The sequence below is a fragment of the Triticum urartu genome, chromosome 6, assembly GCF_003073215.2.
Source record: "Triticum urartu cultivar G1812 chromosome 6, Tu2.1, whole genome shotgun sequence".
Taxonomy (NCBI): Eukaryota; Viridiplantae; Streptophyta; class Magnoliopsida; order Poales; family Poaceae; genus Triticum; species Triticum urartu.
Genome location: NC_053027.1, coordinates 506,864,621 through 506,886,172, shown reverse-complemented (window position 1 = coordinate 506,886,172; position 21,552 = coordinate 506,864,621). Strand labels below are relative to the sequence as shown.

The window sequence follows — 21,552 nt, the reverse complement described above, 5'->3', positions numbered from 1 at the left end:
GGTTACAGAGGAAGGAATCTTCATATTCAAACGCCAGGCTTGCCATCCACGCCAAGGAGAGTCCCATCGCCACGGGAGAGAGTCTTCTGTCTTGCATCTCCATAGCTCATTAGTCCAGCCCATGTCACACAGGTCGGACGCCCGAGGACCCCATAATCCAGGACTCCCTCAGGGGGGGGGGTCAGTTTCTTGCAGTGGAGGTAAGAAGGCTAGGGTTTATGGAGGTGGTGGCACGTGAGGGGATGGGCGAGGGCCGATCGCTTTGCCTCGTCACGTGGGGCCTCATGAGGGGTGGATGTCGGGTGGGTTTGTTGGGCTTTATTGCGCTGGCTCGGCCTCACGCGCTCGGCCTCGCGACGTACTGGGAGTAGGATCGTTCGAATGTGTCACTAACAGTCTGATCGATCGGAAGATATCATTGTCCATTTTCTTTTGGCAAGGAATAGTCAAAAGTGTTCAAGCATGTGAAAAGTCAAGTGCATCTTATATTTCAGGAATAGTCTAAACAAATCAGCGTGTAACAATCGATTTGATACTTACATTTCTGTAACTCCTTAAATTCTGAAAAATTAGGATGTAATAAACAGTTTGTATAGCAGTACCACATGGCTCGCTTCAGTGACACGTTAACGAGTCAATGACCTATGAAATATATTTTCGTATGGATCCCGAAGGCATGGTAAGCTGTGATGTCGTTGGTTTTAGGCTAGATCCAGTGGTAACTTTCGTTCTTCAGGTTCCCTGGCGTGGTTTGCGGAGCCATTGGAGGATGAAATTGGGGGGGGGGGCGATTTGAGGATGCCGCGAGGGAGAGAGAGGAAGGGGTTTGACGGTGAGCGTGGGGGATCAATTTCTTGCAGTGAAGGTAAGAGGGCTAGGTTTTATGGAGGTGGTGGCGCGTGAGGGGTGGGCCAGGGTCAATCGCTTTGCCTCGTCATGTGGGACCTCACACGGAGTGGATGCCGGGTGGGTTTGTAGGGCTTTATTGCGCTGGCTCGGCCTCACGACGTACTAGGGATGGGATCGTTCGAATCTGTAGCTAACGGTCAGATCGATTGGAAGATATCGATGTCCATTTTCTTTTTGCAAGGAATAGTCAAAAGTGTTATAGCATGTGAAAAGTCAAGCGCATCTTATATTTCAGGAATAGTCTAAACAAATCAATATGTAACAATCGATTTAATACATATGTTTCTGTAACTCCTAAAATCTGAAAAAATAGGACGTAATAAACAGTATGTATAACAGTACCACATGGCTTGCTTCGGTGACGCGTTAACGAGTCAACAACCTATGAAATATATTTTCGTATTATTTATATATATTGGATATTGCAGATCTTAGCAGATTTTTTTATAAATTTGGCCAAACTTTAGAAGGTTTGACTTAGAATATTCCTAAAACTTGAATTACTTTGAAACCGAGGGAGCATGAAACAGAACGTGAACGTGGTCAGCGTCCAGTGATGAACCTTCTCAGAACTGTGTTTTTCTACACCAAGAGCTGAGAAAATTGACAGTATAGAAACTCCGCAACTTCCTATTTGATCGCCTACGACTCGGTAATTCACAGAAGCCACGAACCTGACTGAACTGGTGTGTACAACTCGTGAACCCAAAAGTTGGGCGGCGCCACGGGCACGGTTCACTACCTCCACCGTCGTCCGGCTGCCGCCGGTGGCATCGCGTGACACTTGGCTACTCCGGGGCGCCAGTGATCGCGATCGTGGGCACCACTTCCGGCTGTCCCCTAAGTACGTGCATGCGTTGCAGTAGAGGGGTCAGCATCAGCCGCATCACCACTGGTACTTGGCCTTGACGAGGACGTTCTCGTAGAGCTCGGCGACGCGGTCCCAGCTGAGGTCCTGCGACATGCCGCGGACCTGCAGGCCCCTCCAGCTCTCCTTGTAGTTCCAGTACGTGTTGAGGCAGTGCCCGAGCGCGTCGATCATCCTGCCGGCGTCCGCGCGGTCGAACGTCCACCCCAGCCCGGTGCCGCCGAACGGGTCGAACGGCGCCACCGTGTCCCGGAGCCCGCCGACGGCGTGCACCACGGGCACGGTCCCGTACGCCATCGCGTACAGCTGGTTCAGCCCGCACGGCTCGAACAGCGACGGCATGAGGAGCACGTCCGCGCCCGCCGTGATCCGGTGCGCCATCCGCACCGAGAACCCCACCCACCCGCGCACCTTGTCCCGGTGCTCCCCCTCGAACCGCCGCAGCATGTCCTCCAGGTCCGGCCGCCCCGTGCCCAGCATCACCAGCTGCACGTCCTGCTGCGCGATCCACGGCATCGCCGCCGCGATGATGTCCACGCCCTTCTGGTGGTCCAGCCGCCCGATGAACCCGATGAGCGGCACGTCGTCGCGGACCTGCAGGCCCAGCTCGCGCTGCAGGGCCGCCTTGCACTGCCGCTTGCCGATGTCCAGCGTGTCTCGGGTGTAGTTGGTGTAGTCGTCGGAGTGCAGGTGCACGTCGACTGCGGGGTTCCACTCGGCCGTGTCGATGCCGTTCACGATGCCGTCCAGCTTCCAGTCGTTCTGGTTTATTATGTCGTGGAGGCCCCAGCCGCCTTCCATCGTCTTCAGCTCCCACATGTAGCCATGGCTGACGGTGACCACCCGGTCTGCCATCTTCAGGCCAGCAGCGAACACGTTGTTGTGCTGGCCGCCAAGGGGATCATACAGTTTGAAGTGATCCATGTAGTGCTCAGGCAAGTCCATGATGTTGAAGTCATCTACAGGGCCACGTCCCTGCAAAGCCAAATATTTAGTCTCCAGATTTGGCACGATAAAAGATAAAAAATGTGGAGCATATAATTTGTTGATTAACTTTCATGAAGCTATACTAGTCGCCAAATAATTTTCATATAAAAATGTGGTGACATGACAAATAGTTCTAAACTGGAGGAAGTAAGACAGATTGGCAGATGAATAAGCTCTCACTGCTGATCAGTTGTTAAACCTAAAAATCATGCATGGCAACCTCTTATGGAATGACAATACAAGGTCAGCTCGTTTCCAATGAAAGGCACACTGATGGTTCAACTAGTACTCGAGTAAAAATGTGCAGTTAAAGATTGAGGTGTAAAACCTGATGAGCAATGTTATGGATCACGAGAACAGAACGAGTATACTGCATCAGGCCATTGTCTCGGTAATACGCCTTCAGATAAACAGGTAGAAGTGCAGTATGCCAATCGTTTGCAATGAAGACTAAATTGCCATCACCGTAGATAGTACCACTGCATGGAGCGTACCAAGGAACCTGCAAATGTTTGAACAGATGAACATTGTATTCATTTGGATAGGTGCATAATTAATTTGAAGATCATAATGACAGTTCATCTACGCTAGAATAACCAAACATACAGGCATGCTAGCTTGAGCTGTCCTGTGTTTCTTATGACTTAAGACAAGCTGATCAATAAAGCGCACATACGGCTTGCTGCAAGAAACTCAGCTTGAGTTGTCAGCTTGTTCGATGGTAGAGTTCATCTTATATGAGTCCAAAGGAGCAAGAGACATCTCACGTTTCAAATATCAAGAACCAATTTATATGGTCAATTTAAAAAATTTCATCGAGATGTAAATAGTTACCGATGAAGGAATTGGATCAAATTACTCACTCTGCTCCTGAATAGGCATCAATTTAGTGCACAATCAAGCCATAGAAACTTTGATCACAAATGTGTACGCAGCTGCTAGGTCTCAGCAATGGTGGTGATTGACTAGGTATGTTCTCAGCGCATGGCCATTTTCCATTCAGTTTTTCTTACCTGTAAATTTGGTGAGTCCAGGACTTATATGAAACTTTTACTTGCTTTCTACAAAAGCTGGACCATAATGGTCTTTTCTCCGAAAAAAAGGTAATGGTGTAAGATGAGTATTTGAAACGGACCATGATGGTCTGTGTAAGAGAGTAGTTATTTGTGAATTGTTTACACATCTTTTTTTTGCGGGGGAAATTGTTTACACATCAATAGCAATACAATTTGCAAAGGTACCTCCACAGCAGCCTTGCAGAACAAAATCATGCGCTTCAGCACATCCTGCCAAAAATGATGGAAAGGTACACACATTAATTACATAAATATTAAGAGAAATTCAGTTTGATTTTCTATGGCTAAGAAAGCACTGGGGAAACAGACGCTTACCGGTCTTTCTCCTCCATAAATATCATTGTGCCGGTGGCGGAAGGGCGGGGCCTCTAAGAACACAAAATCAACTCCATCGATATAAGAATGAAAGTAGCTCACTTCTGAATCCTGCAAGCCAGACAACAATTCAATTAACTGATCTGGTCAATGGTTCCTTACACTTTTCATCTAATACTGCAGACTCTTTATTTTACATACCTGGCCAGCTACCTTGTAACGTTTGCGAACACCTAGATCACGAGCTTCTCCGTAATCTCCATATTTTGGTATCACGACCTAAAATTTAAAGAAAAAACTTATATTACTTATTTCCAAACTAGGCCAGCATACTCAATTTCGGACATACTCTACACTTAAATTTACAAAGCCCTTATACAGAAAAGTGGCATCTTAGGCATGCATATTGTCATCTCATCTATATTGAGCATGTTACATCAAACATGAAGAATGAATAGTTCTGTTATGACGCCGCATTTCTTCTTCCTCTTCTTCTTTCATATGCATAAATAATATTAGAGCCTAGACAAATATTCAAACAATCAAGGTTATAGTGTAAGTTTTTCTTTTCCACATGTTGCACACAAACTGAAAAGAACAACAACTTCTAAATGTTGCTCAAGCACGAGTTGCAGCACAACTTAATTACTCCCTCCGTTTGTTTTTATAAGACGTTCAGACAACTTGCTTTGTGCTGTTTTGAACAGTGTCTGAAAGTCTAAAACGTCTTGTAAAAATAAACAGAGGTCGTACATGTTTAGCCTCTTATGGAGAGCATCGGCATCAAAATGTGGTTACATTTTATATAAAAATATTCATCTACTAATTAAGTAAATCATGATCTCCCTTTGCAAGATGGAGCAAAGAGAAAAGCAAAGGAGTGGGTACCATAACACGATGCCCTCTTCTTGCCAGAGCCTTCGGCAAAGCACCCACAACATCTCCAAGCCCACCTATGCAGGATATCATTAGTCAGAGAACAATTCACACAAGTTTAAGAGTAGTACATTCTAAGTTTGAAGGCTCATTCCTTCGCAAAAAAAGAAAAAAGAAAAAAAAAAGTCTGATTGCTCGAGGCTCGAGCTCAATCAAACAGAACTAAAGGGAAGTCTAATTGCTCAGTTTATGTATGCACACCTGTTTTACAGAAAGGAGCACATTCAGAAGCCAAAACGATGACATTCATCACATTCGGGCCAGCCAAAGGAGCAGACCCCTTGTTCTCACTGTCAACCGGAGAACTCCACACTTTTGCTGCATCTCCACCGGCATCAACCTTAGCCCCAACCTGTTCAGCGACAACGACGTCTTTCCAATAACCTGATGCCGCCGCCGAGACAGGAGCTGACGGATCGACTTCGGATCTGCTCCCAGCTGCCCAATGTTGCTCTGCAACGGTACTATCTGGCCTGGGTGCAGATGCAACTGATTTTTGTGAAACAGCATCCTCATTTTCAGCAGCCTGAGCACGCAATGGAACCCATCAACAGTTCAGCATAAGAAAGCATGATAAAAACTGAAGGTCAATGCCGGATGATGCCTGTTAGTAACAAAAGTGAAGGGAAAACGCATGGCAAAAACTGCACGTGAGGCTACATTTCCGACAGAAAGGGCGACTAAACTGAACTGCGCTTTCTGCACTAAAAATAACACCCACTCTGACAAGCAAAGCCTTTGCAGAAATTTCGAATGGAAAAGAAGGAATGATACGAGCGTTACCAACCTCGAGCTTGCCGCGCTGCCCAGAGGCTGCCTGCCTCGAGCCCTCCCCTGCTATTGCCTTCCCCGCGCCCTCCTCACCACCAGCCACTGCCGCTGCTGCTGAGCCGCGGCGGCACGGCACCGATCCGTCCCGAGAAAACCCTCGCCGTTCCCAATGCAGCCGCGTACCGGCGGCACCGAAAGAGCGCGGTGAGCTGCTCCGCCAGCGCCGCGACGACGAGGAGGAGGCCACGAGCAAGAGGAACGCCGCGGACGAGGAAGCGATGTGCCCCGACATCCCGGGATCCGACGCGCCAGAAGTCTTCGGGGATGAACAGAAACAGCCGGACAAACAAGGCAGAGCAGTAGTGGACGAGGGCGACGGCGAGCGGCGCGAGCACGAGGGAAATTAAGCGCGGGTGGAAGAAAGATCTGCGCTGGCTACGTGTGGCTGCAGGTTTTTTGCGGCGGTACGGAGCGGGGGGGGCCGGGAGGCGGAGGAACTGGAGGCCGGGGACAGGCGGGCGGCTTGTGTGGTGGAGCTCGGAGGCCGAGACTGGGAAGAGCTAGAGCGCCCGCGCCGAGGAAGACGACGAGTAGAGGGGAGTGAACGGCGGAGTGTTGGCTCTTCCTTTTTTTCTGTGGGCTTGACACGGCCTGTCGATGACGGGTGGGCCCATCCTTGCCTACAACGTGCGTCACGTGTAGTGCTGGCCGCTGCTCATTGGTCAAGCGTCGCTGCGGGTCCACGGGAACCGCTGTAGTTTATGTACCCATGTGCCGTGTAGGATTGGGGGTTCGCGTCACTGGCTCTTGGGCTCCACTGTTGGAAATATGGGCCGATGGTACTCGTTGGCACATTGGCCTAGCTTAAAATTTCGAGGCCGATGGCTTGGTTTAAAAAGCTTGGGCGAAGAATTGGATCTTTGCTCTACACGAAACCTTATACAAAGCGATGAGTTCGTCCGCATGGTTGGTTACCTATGAGCGATCCGAGGTGCGATAAGGAAGGCAATTCACGAGGACATATTTCAGAGTCCGCACTCTATCCACAGATCCATTACATCCTATATTTTTTTGAGCATATAACTTTGTTTATCAAATGATAGCCAAGTCGTTTACAAAGAGATGAAGAATAAAGTCAGGGATGTTTTCCCATACTTCAGACTTTTTCATGCTAATATAATGCTTTGCTAGAGCATCCGCTATTGTGTTCGCCTCTCTACTGCAGTGATCAAAGGAAATATGAGCAAATTCCATTGTCATTAGGGAGCACTCTGCTATAATAGGCACTGCTGGTCCCATATATGCATTAGGGTCTAAAACTGCTTCCAGCGCCCTTGTGCTATCAGATTCTATCACCAGCTTTGTGCAGCCTAAATTTGCAGCTAGATTCAGTCCACACCGGATAGCAATCATCTCCGCTTCTTCTACGTTAGGCACATGGGGTAGTAGCTTAGAGGCTGCACCTAAGAACTGTCCTTGATCATTGCGTGCTATTGCTCCACAAGCACCTGAGAGATTATCCGCAATAAAGGATGCATCAACATTTATTTTAATCATCCCCACTTCCGGTTTCTTCCAAACCTGATCACTCTTCCGAACAGCCTGTTTTGGAGTATTTACTCGTACAAAATTAGTGGCTAGAACCTGTATTGACATAGCCGCTTGTTCTGTCGTCTGGGTAGTTTCCCCCTTGGTATACAATCTCCTCTGCCACCAGATGAACCACATGGCCACCAATATGAATTCGGGTGCTGGGATGTTACTCACCGTCTCATGTACCTGGAGCAAGGAGTCAAGGTTTATCGAGCCCGAGCGGTCCTGAGTGATCACCCTGTCAATCTCGGTCGCTAACCCCAGCTTTTCCCATATAACATATGCTCGAGAGCACGTGAACAGGCAATGTTGGATGTCCTCCAATCCGATATTACAAAGCGGGCATTGTAGCAGTAAAAGTATGTGCCGACTGGCCAACACCCCATAGCAAGGCAAAACTCCCTTCAGCACTTTCCAACCAAAATGTTTAACTTTCCCTGGTAGCCTTAATTTCCATAAATCTTTCCAAACCCCATGCTCGTTAGCACTGCCTTGGCTGTTTCGGTTAAAGTGTCGTCCAAACTGGTTCTCAAACTCAACATGATATGCCGATCTCACTGAAAATGTTCCCGACATTGTGTGGTTCCAAGCTACAAGATCTTCCACTACTTCCACATTAAGCTGAATTTGCAGTATTCTATTTGCATCGACTGGCGAGAACACTTGCCGAATGAGGTCCTCATCCCAGTATCCTGTATGAGGATCAATTATTTCCTCTACTCTTGTCAACATGATGCCACCTCTAGGTGTGATCAACTTCCTAGTTGCACTTGAAGGGATCCAAGGGCCATCCCATAAATTGATATGTGAACCAGATCCTACCCGCCAGATACATCCCCTCTTAAAAGTTTTAATTCCCTCAACAATGCTTTGCCAGGTAAACGAAGCTCCTTTCTTTGGACCAGCTTTCAATATATCTCCACCGGGATAATATTTTGCGCTCAACACTCTTGCACACAGCGAATCAGGGTTTTGGATTAGATGCCAACACTGCTTTACTAACATAGCAAGATTAAAGTTGTGAAGGTCTCTAAATCCCATACCACCCCTTTTCTTTGGTACACACATTTTCCACCACGCAAACCAATGCATTTTCCTCTTCTCCTCTCCATCTCCCACCAAAAACCGGATATTTCATCGGTAATTGACTTACAGATTCCTTTCGGCACCTTGAACACAGACATAGTATATGATGGGATTGCTAGCGCTACTGCCTTAATCAGAATCTCCAGCACATCCTATTTGGCAGAGCTCCAAGTTATTCACAATCAAAGTGCCCATAATACTGGTCGATGTGGCCCCAAGACAGACACATTGGCTGGCTTCGGAGGCGGATTGTGCAAAGATAAATGTTGATGTGGCCTCAGACTGCAAGTGGGAGTATGCATGGGACTCCCACCTTTAGCCCACTTGATCCCACTACGTTTGGTAGGAATAACCGGTCATCACGTCACAACTTGCGCAAATTATGTGGGCACAAGTGGGATCTCATCCCACTTACTAGTAAATGCACTCACGATGAAGATGAGCCACAACGCGTACAAACACGACGGCCAGTAGCTTGCGGGACATAGAAATGGAAGAGGAGATGACCGTTGGAGCGGGACGCGCCGACAGCTTGGCGGATACTGCAACGGCGCCCTCCCCTGGACTGCCGTCAGTGAGGGTGAGGCGGAAGCCTCGGGACGAGTCGTCGCCGATTCACGGGAGCCGGTTCTGGGCCCTGTCGGAGCTGGCCATGGAGGACTCGGTCGGCGAGATGGTCTCCTTCCAGGGAAGGCGCTTAATCGAGAGGTGGAGAGTGGAGATGGAGGCGCGGCTGGAATGCAGGGGTCCCCACGGGTCGGTGCCGTCGGAGGTGATGAACTGCGAGGTACCTCGGTCGCCTCTGGTGGTGCATGACACGCGCAGGGGTGCGACTGCGCCGACGAGCTGTTGTAGGTTGGAGGTGCAGAAGGAGGAGCCGGCCAATCTTGATGTGCGAGCAGTGATGAACTCGCCGGGTGCGACGGCGCGGGCGCGTCGGGTTCAGGTGCGGTGGAGTTGCCCAGTGCAGGGGGCGGTGAGCTCTGGCTCGCAGGGGGCAGTTGCGTGAACAGGAGGAGAAAATTGTGCCTCGTCGCCCAGCTGCAGGCGGCGGTCGTCCCCGTGTGCACGGTTCAGGTGCCGGTGCGGCCATTTGCGCTCATCTAGGTGACCAGCATTGGCAGGATGCCGGCATGCAGTCATTGAAAGGCATCTCCTCATGGCTTTCGACACCGCCTCTGTCGCTCGCGATGATGCCCCAAGGGAAGGGAAGGGGCTGGTGGGTGCGGTAGGATCCCAATGGGTTAATAGGGCTAGCCCACTTAATGTTTTTCCGTCTAATGGGATCCCACTAAAGCAATTTAGGTGGGATGGGCTGGTTAGTCCCATTTAATTCCACTCTCATCTGCAGCCTGAATGTGGCCATATCATGTAATAATGGTTTCAGAATGGTCGGAACGATGTGTTGAAGGTAAATGTTGATGCGGCCATATCACGTAATGATGGTTTCAGAGTGGTGGGAGCTATGCATAGAGATAGCACTGGAGCTTTGGGTGCTTCCACAATTTTTTCACGGCAAAATCAGACCCAACTACACTTTGATGCGTTGGCAGTCAGAGAAACCATGGCTCTTTTGGAGGATATTTATATCCAGCGAATCCACGTTGCCTCGGATTGTAAGGTGGTGGTCTATGACATTAAGTTGGGTATTTCGGTGATATATGGAGCGATCATCCATGAAATCAGAGAATACTCTTCAGTGCTTAATTTTTATAACATAGTTCATGAGTTTTCAAGCTCAAATTTTGAAGCTCGCAATTTAGCGAAGCACACTCTTTCTTTAGGGGTTTGCTTCCATGTGTGGTTGTGTCAACGCAATAATCATCATTTTGTCTCTCTAAACATCGTGATGAATTAAATATAGGCTTCGCGAGTTTGTCTAGTTTTTTTATGGTTGGATGGTTAGATCATCTACATCCAGGCCCTTCAAATTCCCCTTATACGAGCGGACGGGTCGGTCGGTAATCGGTTGTGAAAACGTGGTCCAACCGGTCCCCTCAAACCGGCGCTATACGTCCAGCTCGTCTGGCACCCCTCAAACCCGGCCTATATCTGGGGGCAAAATGGGGAGGTCCGGGCGCATCCGTCACGTCAGACCTGAGAGATCGGATCCACAACCAAATCTCTCAAAATCATTTCCAATGTAGCCCTACCACCCTTCTTTCTCTCATCTCTTCTGGCTTTCTTGCAACGACCCTCCCCTAGTGTCGTCACCAACCTAGTTCCACCATTGTCCCAACCCCACAACGCCTCCACCACTAGCACAAACCCCTCCCACCATCTCCGCCGCTCTGACACTATTGCAGTACGTACCGCTCCTCCGGTCATACACTTTGCCCTCTATGTGTTTGACAGAATTCCAAGCTTTTTTTATTCTTTTGTAGGTATTATGATGGATTCTTCGGATTCATTGATGATGAGTTTCAGAACAATGAGCTTGATGAATTCATCCAACAAAGAGTTCATCGATTCGTTGGTTTACACCATTCAGTGATGCCATGTACTCCTAGAAAGGAGTAAGAGCGACTCTAGCAAATGCCCTAAAACTGGCTACAGGTTTTTTGCGGTGACATGGAGTGGGGGGCCTGGAGGTGGAGGAGCTAAGGGAGAGGCGAGCGGCTTGTGTGGTGGATCTCGGAGGCCGAGACGGGGACGAGCTAGAGCGCCCGTGCCGAGGAAGACGACGAGTAGACGGGAGTGAACGATGGAGTGTTGGATTTTTTATTTTCTGTGGTCTTGACACACCCTATGGATGACGGGTGGGTCCATGCTTGACAACAACGTGCGTCATGTGTAGTGGTAGCTGCTACCCATTGGTCAAGGGTCGCTCTGGGTCCACGGTTGTAGTTTGTGTACCCATATGTCGTGTGGGATTGGGGGCTTCGCGTCACGGGCTCTTGTGCTCCACTATTTTTTTGACCTACTTGGGCTCCACTGTTTTTTAAATAATCATGCAAAGCTTTATGAAACTGTCACAATGTTGACAGGGACGAAAGAAAGTTCATCGGGATAGACTAACCAAACATGGCGGCCAACCTCCTAATTGAAGTGCATGCTTCGCAAGATTGTGAGCTTCGAAATTCAAGCTCCTAAACTCATGGACAAAATTACATAAAATGAAACTACTCGAATACTCTACGATTTCATGTATAATAGCACCGTAGCCCGCCCCACTCTTCTTCTTAATATCCCCGATCACCACCTTACAATCTGATGCAACATGGATAGACTGTAAATTAAGATCATTTGCGAGAGCCATTGATTCCCTTACTGCTAGTGCCTCCAATGTGGTAGGGTCGCTGATGCCCCTAAAGACAACGACCGATGAACCCAGGTACATTCCCTCCCTGTCTCTGCACACTTCCGCAACTGCCCCTATACCCGAACTCCCAGCTATGGCAACATCCACATTAGCCTTCACCATTTTCTCCGGCGGTTCTAGCAAGTGGGTTGGTCTCACCACTTTGTTTTGCGACATGGGTGCAGTCGGTTTCTTTAAAACTTGGAGATCATTCCAATATGACTGGATGAAAAGATGTGTTGACAACGGGCTTTGATGGATATCCTCATATACATCCTTTCTCCTCACTCTCCATATCGCCCAGATGGTGATCACCATGCAAACTAGCTTATCATGAGATAACACACCACTCATGGTGAAAATCCAGTCCCTTGCGTTCTTGTTCTAATGCTGGCACATTTGTTCCATGAGTCCCTCATCAGATAATTCCCATACACTTCGGGCCATCGAGCAATTTAGTAGTGCATGTCTCCATGAATCTCTCACGCCACATAACATGCATGCCACCGAGTTGGCCATGTTCCTATGCTCGAGTAGATCAGTCGTAGGTATTGAGCTATGTGCAAGGCACTATAGGAACATCTTTAGCTTGGACGGTACATCAATTTTCTAAAGTTTTGTCCACTCATTCCCTTCCCTCTCATACCCTGAAGATCCAGATTTTCAAAGTTCTCATCAATCCAATTTTCTCTAGTAATTTTTGTTTGTGAGATCATTCACCACTGTTGGAATGGTAAAGATGGATATGTGCCGATGGTACCCATTGGGACATTGGCCTCACTCATTCATTTTTTGAGGATATATATTGTTCCCTCTCAAGTCTTCTTCGATAGATTCATATCCTCATGAAGTCCAAAACCATAGAATTTGCACCCCGCGCAAATGTGGTAATGTACATCCACACCTCTCCATCTTGTCCTCTCGCTAGGGTTTAGTCTTCCCTCCTTAGTGTGTTTGCATTGAGTCTATATCTTCTCTCATCAGTGCGTTGGCGTTAAGTGTATATCTTCTCCCCCCTCTGCTTAATCCTGATCGTGGTCTTGCTTGGGCTGACTACAGGTTGGTCTTGAACCCTTTCTCAGCCTTGGCGATTGGTGGCAGGGTCATGGGAGGTGAGGTCTCTTAGGGGCTTTCCTTCCGCGCCAGACTGGATCGAGAAGTGACTACTCTCATGGCATCAGAGACCAGGGCTCGTCATCTTGGATATCAGAGAAGAAAACCTTGAAGTTATGGTGTGTGGCCTGGATCTTAATGAGGAAGACCTCAGTGATGTGATTTACGAGGAGGAATGCATTGGATTACCATCATTTGTGTGCATATGGATAAGGAGTTAGCAGCTTTTGGTTAATCAAGAACATGAGGACCGCCTGGGATCTAGCACTGCCCATCAAGATCTGGCCCCTGGATCCAGATTTTTTGTGATGCAATTCAGGTGCGGGATTGGGAGAAAGTCACTCAAGGTGGGCCATGGCACTTTAGGGGGAATCATGTTCCGATTACACCGCAAGATGGGTTTACCAAGCATTCCTCTATTGAATTCTTCATTTTTTATATTTGGGCTATAATTTATGAACCGCCTCATGGTTACCATGGTATGATCAAGTCATGGCATCAAAGGTAGAGAGCATGCAGTGGCTGAACCTGCTTCGTTTGATTTTGAGGGAAATTTCTGAGAAGTCCGGGTGAGACTCGATGTTTGCAAGCCATTGAAGAAAGCAACCTCTTTGGTTACGGGAGGAAAATACAAGACCTTTGCAATCAAATATGAGAGGCTACCAGATTGGTGACAGGTCTATGGAATGGTGGGGCATCAATTCATGGAACATGGTGATGGGGTCCACCCTGGTTTCGAAGAATGTTTGAGCTTCCTAGAATATGCGTTGTAGCCTAGGGCCTGTTGGAAATATGCCCTAGAGGCAATAATAAAATGTTTATTATTATATTTCTTTGTTCATGATAATTGTCTATTGTTCATGCTATAATTGTGTTATCCGGAAATCGTAATACATGTGTGAATACATAGACCACAACACGTCCCTAGTGAGCCTCTAGTTGACTAGCTCGTTGATCAAAAGATAGTCATGGTTTCCTGACTATGGGCATTGGATGTCATTGATAACGGGATCACATCATTAGGAGAATGATGTGATGGACAAGACCCAATCCTAAGCATAGCTCAAAGATCGTGTAGTTCGTTTGCTTTAGCTTTTCCGAATGTCAAGTATCATTTCCTTAGACCATGAGATTGTGCAACTCCCGGATACCGTAGGAGTGCCTTGGGTGTGCCAAACGTCACAACATAACTGGGTGACTATAAAGGTACATTACAGGTATCTCCGAAAGTATCTGTTGGGTTGGCATGAATCGAGACTGGGATTTGTCACTCCGTATGACGAAGAGGTATCTCTGGGCCCACTCGGTAATGCATCATCATAATGAGCTCAAAGTGACCAAGTGGTTGATCACGGGATCATGCATTACGGCATGAGTAAAGTGACTTGCCGGTAACGAGATTGAACGAGGTATTGGGATACCGACGATCGATTCTCGGGCAAGTAACGTACCGATTGACAAAGGGAATTGTATACGGATTGATTGAATCCTCGACATCATGGTTCATCTGATGAGATCATCGTGGAGCATGTGGGAGCCAACATGGGTATCCAGATCCCACTGTTGGTTATTGACCAGAGAGGCATCTCGGTCATGTCTGCATGTCTCCCTAACCCGTAGGGTCTACACACTTAAGGTTCAGTGACGCTAGGGTTGTAGAGATATTAGTATGCAGTAACCCGAAAGTTGTTCGGAGTCCCGGATGAGATCCCGGACGTCACAAGGAGTTCTGGAATGGTCCGGAGGTAAAGATTTATATATGGGAAGTCAAGTTTTGTCCATCGGGAAGATTTTGGGGGTTACCGGTATTGTACCGGGACCACCGGAAGGGTCCCGGGGGTCCACCGGGTGGAGCCACCTATCCTGGAGGGCCCCATGAGCTGAATTGGGTGGGGAACCAGCTCCTAGTGGGCTGGTGCGCTCCCCCTTGGGCCTGCCCTGCGCCTAGGGTTGGGAAACCCTAGGGGTGGGGACGCCCCCCACTTGGCTTGGGGGGAAGCCACCCTTGGCCGCCGCCCCCTTGGAGATCCATCTCCCTAGGGCCGCCCCCCCAATGCCCCTATATAAAGAGGGGGGAGGGAGGGAAGCCGCACCGCTTGCTCTTGGCGCCTCCCTCTCCCTCCGTAACACCTCTCCTCCCCGCTTGCGCTTGGCGAAGCCCTGCCGGGATCCTGCTGCATCCACCACCACGTCGTCGTGCTGCTGGATCTTCATCAACCTCTCCTCCCCCCTTGCTGGATCAAGAAGGAGGAGACGTCTTCCTAACCGTACGTGTGTTGAACGCGGAGGTGCCGTCCGTTCGGCACTAGGTCATCGGTGATTTGAATCACGTCGAGTACGACTCCATCAACCCCGTTCTCTTGAACGCTTCCGCGCGCGATCTACAAGGGTATGTAGATGCACTCCTCTCTCCCTCATTGCTAGATGACTCCATAGATTGATCTTGGTGATGCGTAGAAAATTTTAAAATTCTGCTACGTTTCCCAACAGTGGCATCATGAGCTAGGTCTAGGCGTAGTTACTATGCACGAGTAGAACACAAAGCAGTTGTGGGCGTCGATATTGTCAATTTGCTTGCCGTTACTAGTCTTATCTTGATTAGGCGGCATCGTGGGATGAAGCGGCCCGGACCGACCTTACACGTACGCTTACGTGAGACTGGTTCCACCGACTGACATGCACTAGTTGCATAAGGTGGCTGGCGGGTGTCTGTCTCTCCCACTTTAGTCGGATCGGATTCGATGAACAGGGTCCTTATGAAGGGTAAATAGAAATTGGCAATTCACGTTGTGGTTTTTGGCGTAGGTAAGAAACGTTCTTGCTAGAAACCTATAGCAGCCACGTAAAAACTTGCAACAACAATTAAAGGACGTCTAACTTGTTTTTGCAGCAAGTGTTTCGTGATGTGATATGGCCAAAGGATGTGTTGAATGATATATGTGATGTATGAGATGATCATGTTCTTGTAATAGGAATCACGACTTGCATGTCGATGAGTATGACAACCGGCAGGAGCCATAGGAGTTGTCTTTATTCATTTATGACCTGCCTGTCAACATAAACGTCATGTAATTACTTTACTTTATTGCTAAAGCGTTAGCCATAGTAGTAGAAGTAATAGATGACGAGACAACTTCAAGAAGACACGATGATGGAGATCATGGTGTCATGCCGGTGACAACGATGATCATGGAGCCCCGAAGATGGAGATCAAAAGGAGCAAATGATATTGGCCATATCATGTCACTATTTGATTGCATGTGATGTTTATCATGTTTTACATCTTATTTGCTTAGAACGACGGTAGCTTAAATAAGATGATCCCTCGCAATAATTTCAAGAAAGTGTTCCCCCTAACTATGCACCGTTGCGAAGGTTTGTTGTTTCGAAGCACCACGTGATGATCGGGTGTGATAGATTCTAACGTTCGAATACAACGGGTGTAAGCCAGATTTACACACGCAATACACTTAGGTTGACTTGACGAGCCTAGCATGTACAGACATGGCCTCGGAACACGGAAGACCGAAAGGTCGAGCATGAGTCGTATAGAAGATACGATCAACATGAAGATGTTCACCGATGTTGGCTAGTCCGTCTCACGTGATGATCGGACATGGCCTAGTTAATTCGGATCATGTTTCACTTAGATGACTGGAGAGATGTCTATCTGAGTGGGAGTTCATTGAGTAATTTGATTAGATGAACTTAATTATCATGAACTTAGTCTAAAATCTTTACAATATGTCTTGTAGATCAAATGGCCCACGTTGTCCTCAACTTCAACGCGTTCCTAGAGAAAACCAAGCTGAAAGACGATGGCAACAACTATATGGACTGGGTCCGGAACCTGAGGATCATCCTCATAGCTGCCAAGAAAGATTATGTCCTAGAAGCACCGCTAGGTGATGCACCAGTCCCACAAAACCAAGACGTTATGAACGCTTGGCAGTCACGTGCTGATGATTACTCCCTCGTTCAGTGCGGCATGCTTTACAGCTTAGAACCGGGGCTCCAAAAGCGTTTTGAGAGACACGGAGCATACGAGATGTTCGAAGAGCTGAAAATGGTTTTTCAAGCTCATGCCCGGGTCAAGAGATATGAAGTCTCTGACAAGTTCTTCAGCTATAAGATGGAGGAAAATAGTTTTGTAAGTGCGCACATACTCAGAATGTCTGGGTTGCATAACCTCTTGACTCAGCTGGGAGTTAATCTCCTAGATGACGCGGTCATTGCAGAATCCTTCAGTCGCTTCCACCGAGCTACAAGAGCTTTGTGATGAACTTCAATATGCAGGGGATGGAAAAGACCATTCCTGAGGTGTATTCAATGCGGAAATCAGCAGAGGTGGAAATCAAAAAGGAACATCAAGTGTTGATGGTGAATAAAACCACTAAGTTCAAGAAAGGCAAGGGTAAGAAGAACTTCAAGAAGGACGGCAAGGGACGCCCGGTAAGCAAGCTGCCGGGAAGAAGCCAAAGAATGGACCCAAGCCCGAGACTGAGTGTTTTTATTGCAAGGGAAGTGGTCACTGGAAGCGGAACTGCCCCAAATACTTAGCGGACAAGAAGGCCGGCAACACTAAAGGTATATGTGATATACATGTAATTGATGTGTACCTTACCAGTACTCGTAGTAGCTCCTGGGTATTTGATACCGGTGTGGTTGCTCACATTTGTAACTCAAAGCAGGAGCTGCAGAATAAGCGGAGACTGGCGAAGGACGAGGTGACGATGCGCGTCGAGAATGGTTCCAAGGTCGATGTGATTGCTGTCGGCACGCTGCCTCTACATTTACCTACGGGATTAGTTTTAAACCTCAATAATTGTTATTTAGTGCCAGCTTTGAGCATGAACATTGTATCAGGATCTCGTTTAATTCGAGATGGCTACTCATTTAAATCCGAGAATAATGGTTGTTCTATTTATATGAGAGATATGTTTTATGGTCATGCTCCGATGGTGAATGGTTTATTCTTAATGAATCTCGAGCGTAATGCTACACATATTCATAGTGTGAATACCAAAAGATGTAAGGTTGATAATGATAGTCCCACATACTTGTGGCACTGCCGCCTTGGTCACATAGGTGTCAAGCGCATGAAGAAGCTCCATGTAGATGGACTTTTAGAGTCTCTTGATTACGAATCATTTGACACGTGCGAGGCATTTCCTCATGGGTAAAATGACCAAGACTCCGTTCTCAGGAACAATGGAGCGAGCAACCAACTTATTGGAAATCATACATACTGATGTGTGCGGTCCAATGAGTGTTGAGGCTCGCGGTGGCTATCGTTATGTTCTCACCCTCACTGATGACTTGAGTAGATATGGGTATGTCTACTTAATGAAACACAAGTCTGAGACCTTTGAAAAGTTCAAGAAATTTCAGAGTGAGGTTGAGAATCAACGTGACAAGAAAATCAAGTTCTTGCGATCAGATCGTGGGGGAGAATACTTGAGTCACGAATTTGGCACACACTTAAGAAAATGTGGAATAGTTTCACAACTCACGCCGCCTGGAACACCTCAGCGTAATGGTGTGTCCAAACGTCGTAATCGCACTCTATTGGATATGGTCCGATCTATGATGTCTCTTACCGATTTACCGCTGTCATTTTGGGGCTATGCTTTAGAGATTGCCGCATTCACTTTAAATAGGGCTCCGTCGAAATCCGTTGAGATGACACCGTATGAATTATGGTTTGGGAAGAAACCTAAGCTGTCGTTTCTAAAAGTTTGGGGATGCGATGCTTAAGTCAAGAAACTTCAACCTGAAAAGCTTGAGCCCAAGTCGGAAAAATGTGTCTTCATAGGATACCCTAAAGAAACTGTTGGGTATACCTTCTACCTCAGATCCGAAGGCAAGATCTTTGTTGCCAAGAATGGGTCCTTTCTAGAGAAAGAGTTTCTCTCGAAAGAAATAAGTGGGAGGAAAGTAGAACTTGATGAAGTATTACCTCTTGAACCGGTAAGTGGCGCAGCTCAAGAAAATGTTCCTGAGGTGCCTGCACCGACTAGAGAGGAAGTTAATGATGATGATCATGAAACTTCAGATCAAGTTACTACTGAACTTCGTAGGTCCACGAAGACACGTTCCGCACCAGAGTGGTATGGCAACCCTGTCTTGGAAATCATGTTGTTAGACAACGGTGAACCTTCGAACTATGAAGAAGCGATGGCGGGCCCGGATTCCGACAAGTGGCTGGAAGCCATGAAATCCGAGATAGGATCCATGTATGAAAACGAAGTATGGACTTTGACTGACTTGCCCGATGATCGGCGAGCCATAGAAAATAAATGGATCTTTAAGAAGAAGACAGACGCGGATGGTAATGTGACCATCTATAAAGCTCGGCTTGTCGCTAAGGGTTATCGACAAGTTCAAGGGGTTGACTACGATGAGACTTTCTCACCCGTAGCGAAGCTGAAGTCCGTCCGAATCATGTTAGCAATTGTCGCATTCTATGATTATGAGATATGGCAAATGGACGTCAAAACGGCATTCCTTAATGGTTTCCTTAAGGAAGAATTGTATATGATGCAGCCGGAAGGTTTTGTCGATCCTGAGAATGCTGACAAGGTGTGCAAGCTCCAACGCTCGATTTATGGGTTGGTGCAAGCATCTCGGAGTTGGAACATTTGTTTTGATGAGATGATCAAAGCGTTTGGGTTTACGCAAACTTATGGAGAAGCCTGTATTTACAAGAAAGTGAGTGGGAGCTCTGTAGCATTTCTCATATTGTATGTGGATGACATACTGTTGATGGGAAATGATATAGAATTCTTGGAAAGCATAAAGGCCTACTTGAACAAGTGTTTTTCAATGAAGGACCTTGGAGAAGCTGCTTATATATTAGGCATCAAGATCTATAGAGATAGATCGAGACGCCTCATTGGTCTTTCACAGAGTACGTACCTTGACAAGATATTGAAGAAGTTCAAAATGGATCGGTCAAAGAAGGGGTTCTTGCCTGTATTGCAAGGTACGAGATTGAGCACGGCTCAATGCTCGACCACGGCAGAAGATAGAGAAAAGATGAGTGTCGTCCCCTATGCCTCGGCCATAGGGTCTATCATGTATGCTATGCTGTGTACCAGACCTGATGTAAACCTTGCCGTAAGTTTGGTAGGAAGGTACCAAAGTAATCCCGGCATGGAACACTGGACAGCGGTCAAGAATATCCTAAAGTACCTGAAAAGGACTATGGACATGTTTCTCGTGTATGGAGGTGACGAAGAGCTCGTCGTAAAGGGTTACGTCGATGCTAGCTTCGACACAGATCTGGATGACTCTAAGTCACAAACCGGATACGTGTATATTTTGAATGGTGGGGCAGTAAGCTGGTGCAGTTGCAAGCAAAGCATTGTGGTGGGATCTACATGTGAAGCGGAGTACATGGCAGCCTCGGAGGCAGCACAAGAAGCAGTCTGGGTGAAGGAGTTCATTACCGACCTAGGAGTCATACCCAATGCGTCAGGCCCGATGACTCTCTTCTGTGACAACACTGGAGCTATTGCCCTTGCCAAGGAGCCCAGGTTTCACAGAAAGACCAGGCATATCAAATGTCGCTTCAACTCCATTCATGAAAGTGTTCAAAATGGAGACATAGAGATTTGTAAAGTACATATGGACCTGAATGTGGCAGATCCGTTGACTAAACCTCTCCCTAGAGCAAAACATGATCAACACCAGAACTGCATGGGTGTTCGATTCATCACAATGTAACTAGAATATTGACTCTAGTGCAAGTGGGAGACTGTTGGAAATATGCCCTAGAGGCAATAATAAAATGGTTATTATTATATTTCTTTGTTCATGATAATTGTCTATTGTTCATGCTATAATTGTGTTATCCGGAAATCATAATACATGTGTGAATACATAGACCACAACACGTCCCTAGTGAGCCTCTAGTTGACTAGCTCGTTGATCAAAAGATAGTAATGGTTTCCTGACTATGGACATTGGATGTCATTGATAACGGGATCACATCATTAGGAGAATGATGTGATGGACAAGACCTAATCCTAAGAATAGCTCAAAGATCGTGTAGTTCGTTTGCTGTAGCTTTTCTGAATGTCAAGTATCATTTCCTTAGACCATGAGATTGTGCAACTCCCGGATACCGTAGGAGTGCCTTGGGTGTGCCAAACATCACAACGTAACTGGGTGACTATAAAGGTACATTACAGGTATCTCCAAAAGTATCTGTTGGGTTGGCACGAATCGAGACTGGGATTTGTCACTCCATATGACGGAGAGGTATCTCTGGGCCCACTCGGTAATGCATCATCATAATGAGCTCAAAGTGACCAAGTGGTTGATCACGGGATCATGCATTACGGCATGAGTAAAGTGACTTGCCGGTAACGAGATTGAACGAGGTATTGGGATACCGACGATCGAGTCTCGGGCAAGTAATGTACCGATTGACAAAGGGAATTGTATACATATTGATTGAATCCTCGACATCGTGGTTCATCCGATGAGATCATCGTGGAGCATGTGGGAGCCAACATGGGTATCCAGATCCCGCTGTTGGTTATTGACCGGAGAGGCGTCTCGGTCATGTCTGCAGGTCTCCCGAACCCGTA

At 47.4% G+C, this 21,552-nt stretch overlaps 1 protein-coding gene across 1 annotated transcript; it reads right to left on the bottom strand.

Annotated features, from left to right (window-relative positions):
* Positions 1–1,431: 1,431 nt before the first annotated feature.
* LOC125514636 (soluble starch synthase 2-2, chloroplastic/amyloplastic-like) lies at positions 1,432–6,472 on the bottom strand. Its single transcript, XM_048679975.1, has 8 exons — positions 5,879–6,472; positions 5,293–5,617; positions 5,044–5,108; positions 4,357–4,434; positions 4,156–4,266; positions 4,006–4,050; positions 3,093–3,266; positions 1,432–2,752 (listed from the first exon to the last, which is right to left on the bottom strand). Exons 1-8 carry the CDS (start codon positions 6,152–6,154, stop codon positions 1,796–1,798), a joined length of 2,031 nt encoding a protein of 676 aa, XP_048535932.1. The 5' UTR covers positions 6,155–6,472; the 3' UTR covers positions 1,432–1,795.
* Between the last annotated feature and the right edge of the window lie 15,080 nt (positions 6,473–21,552).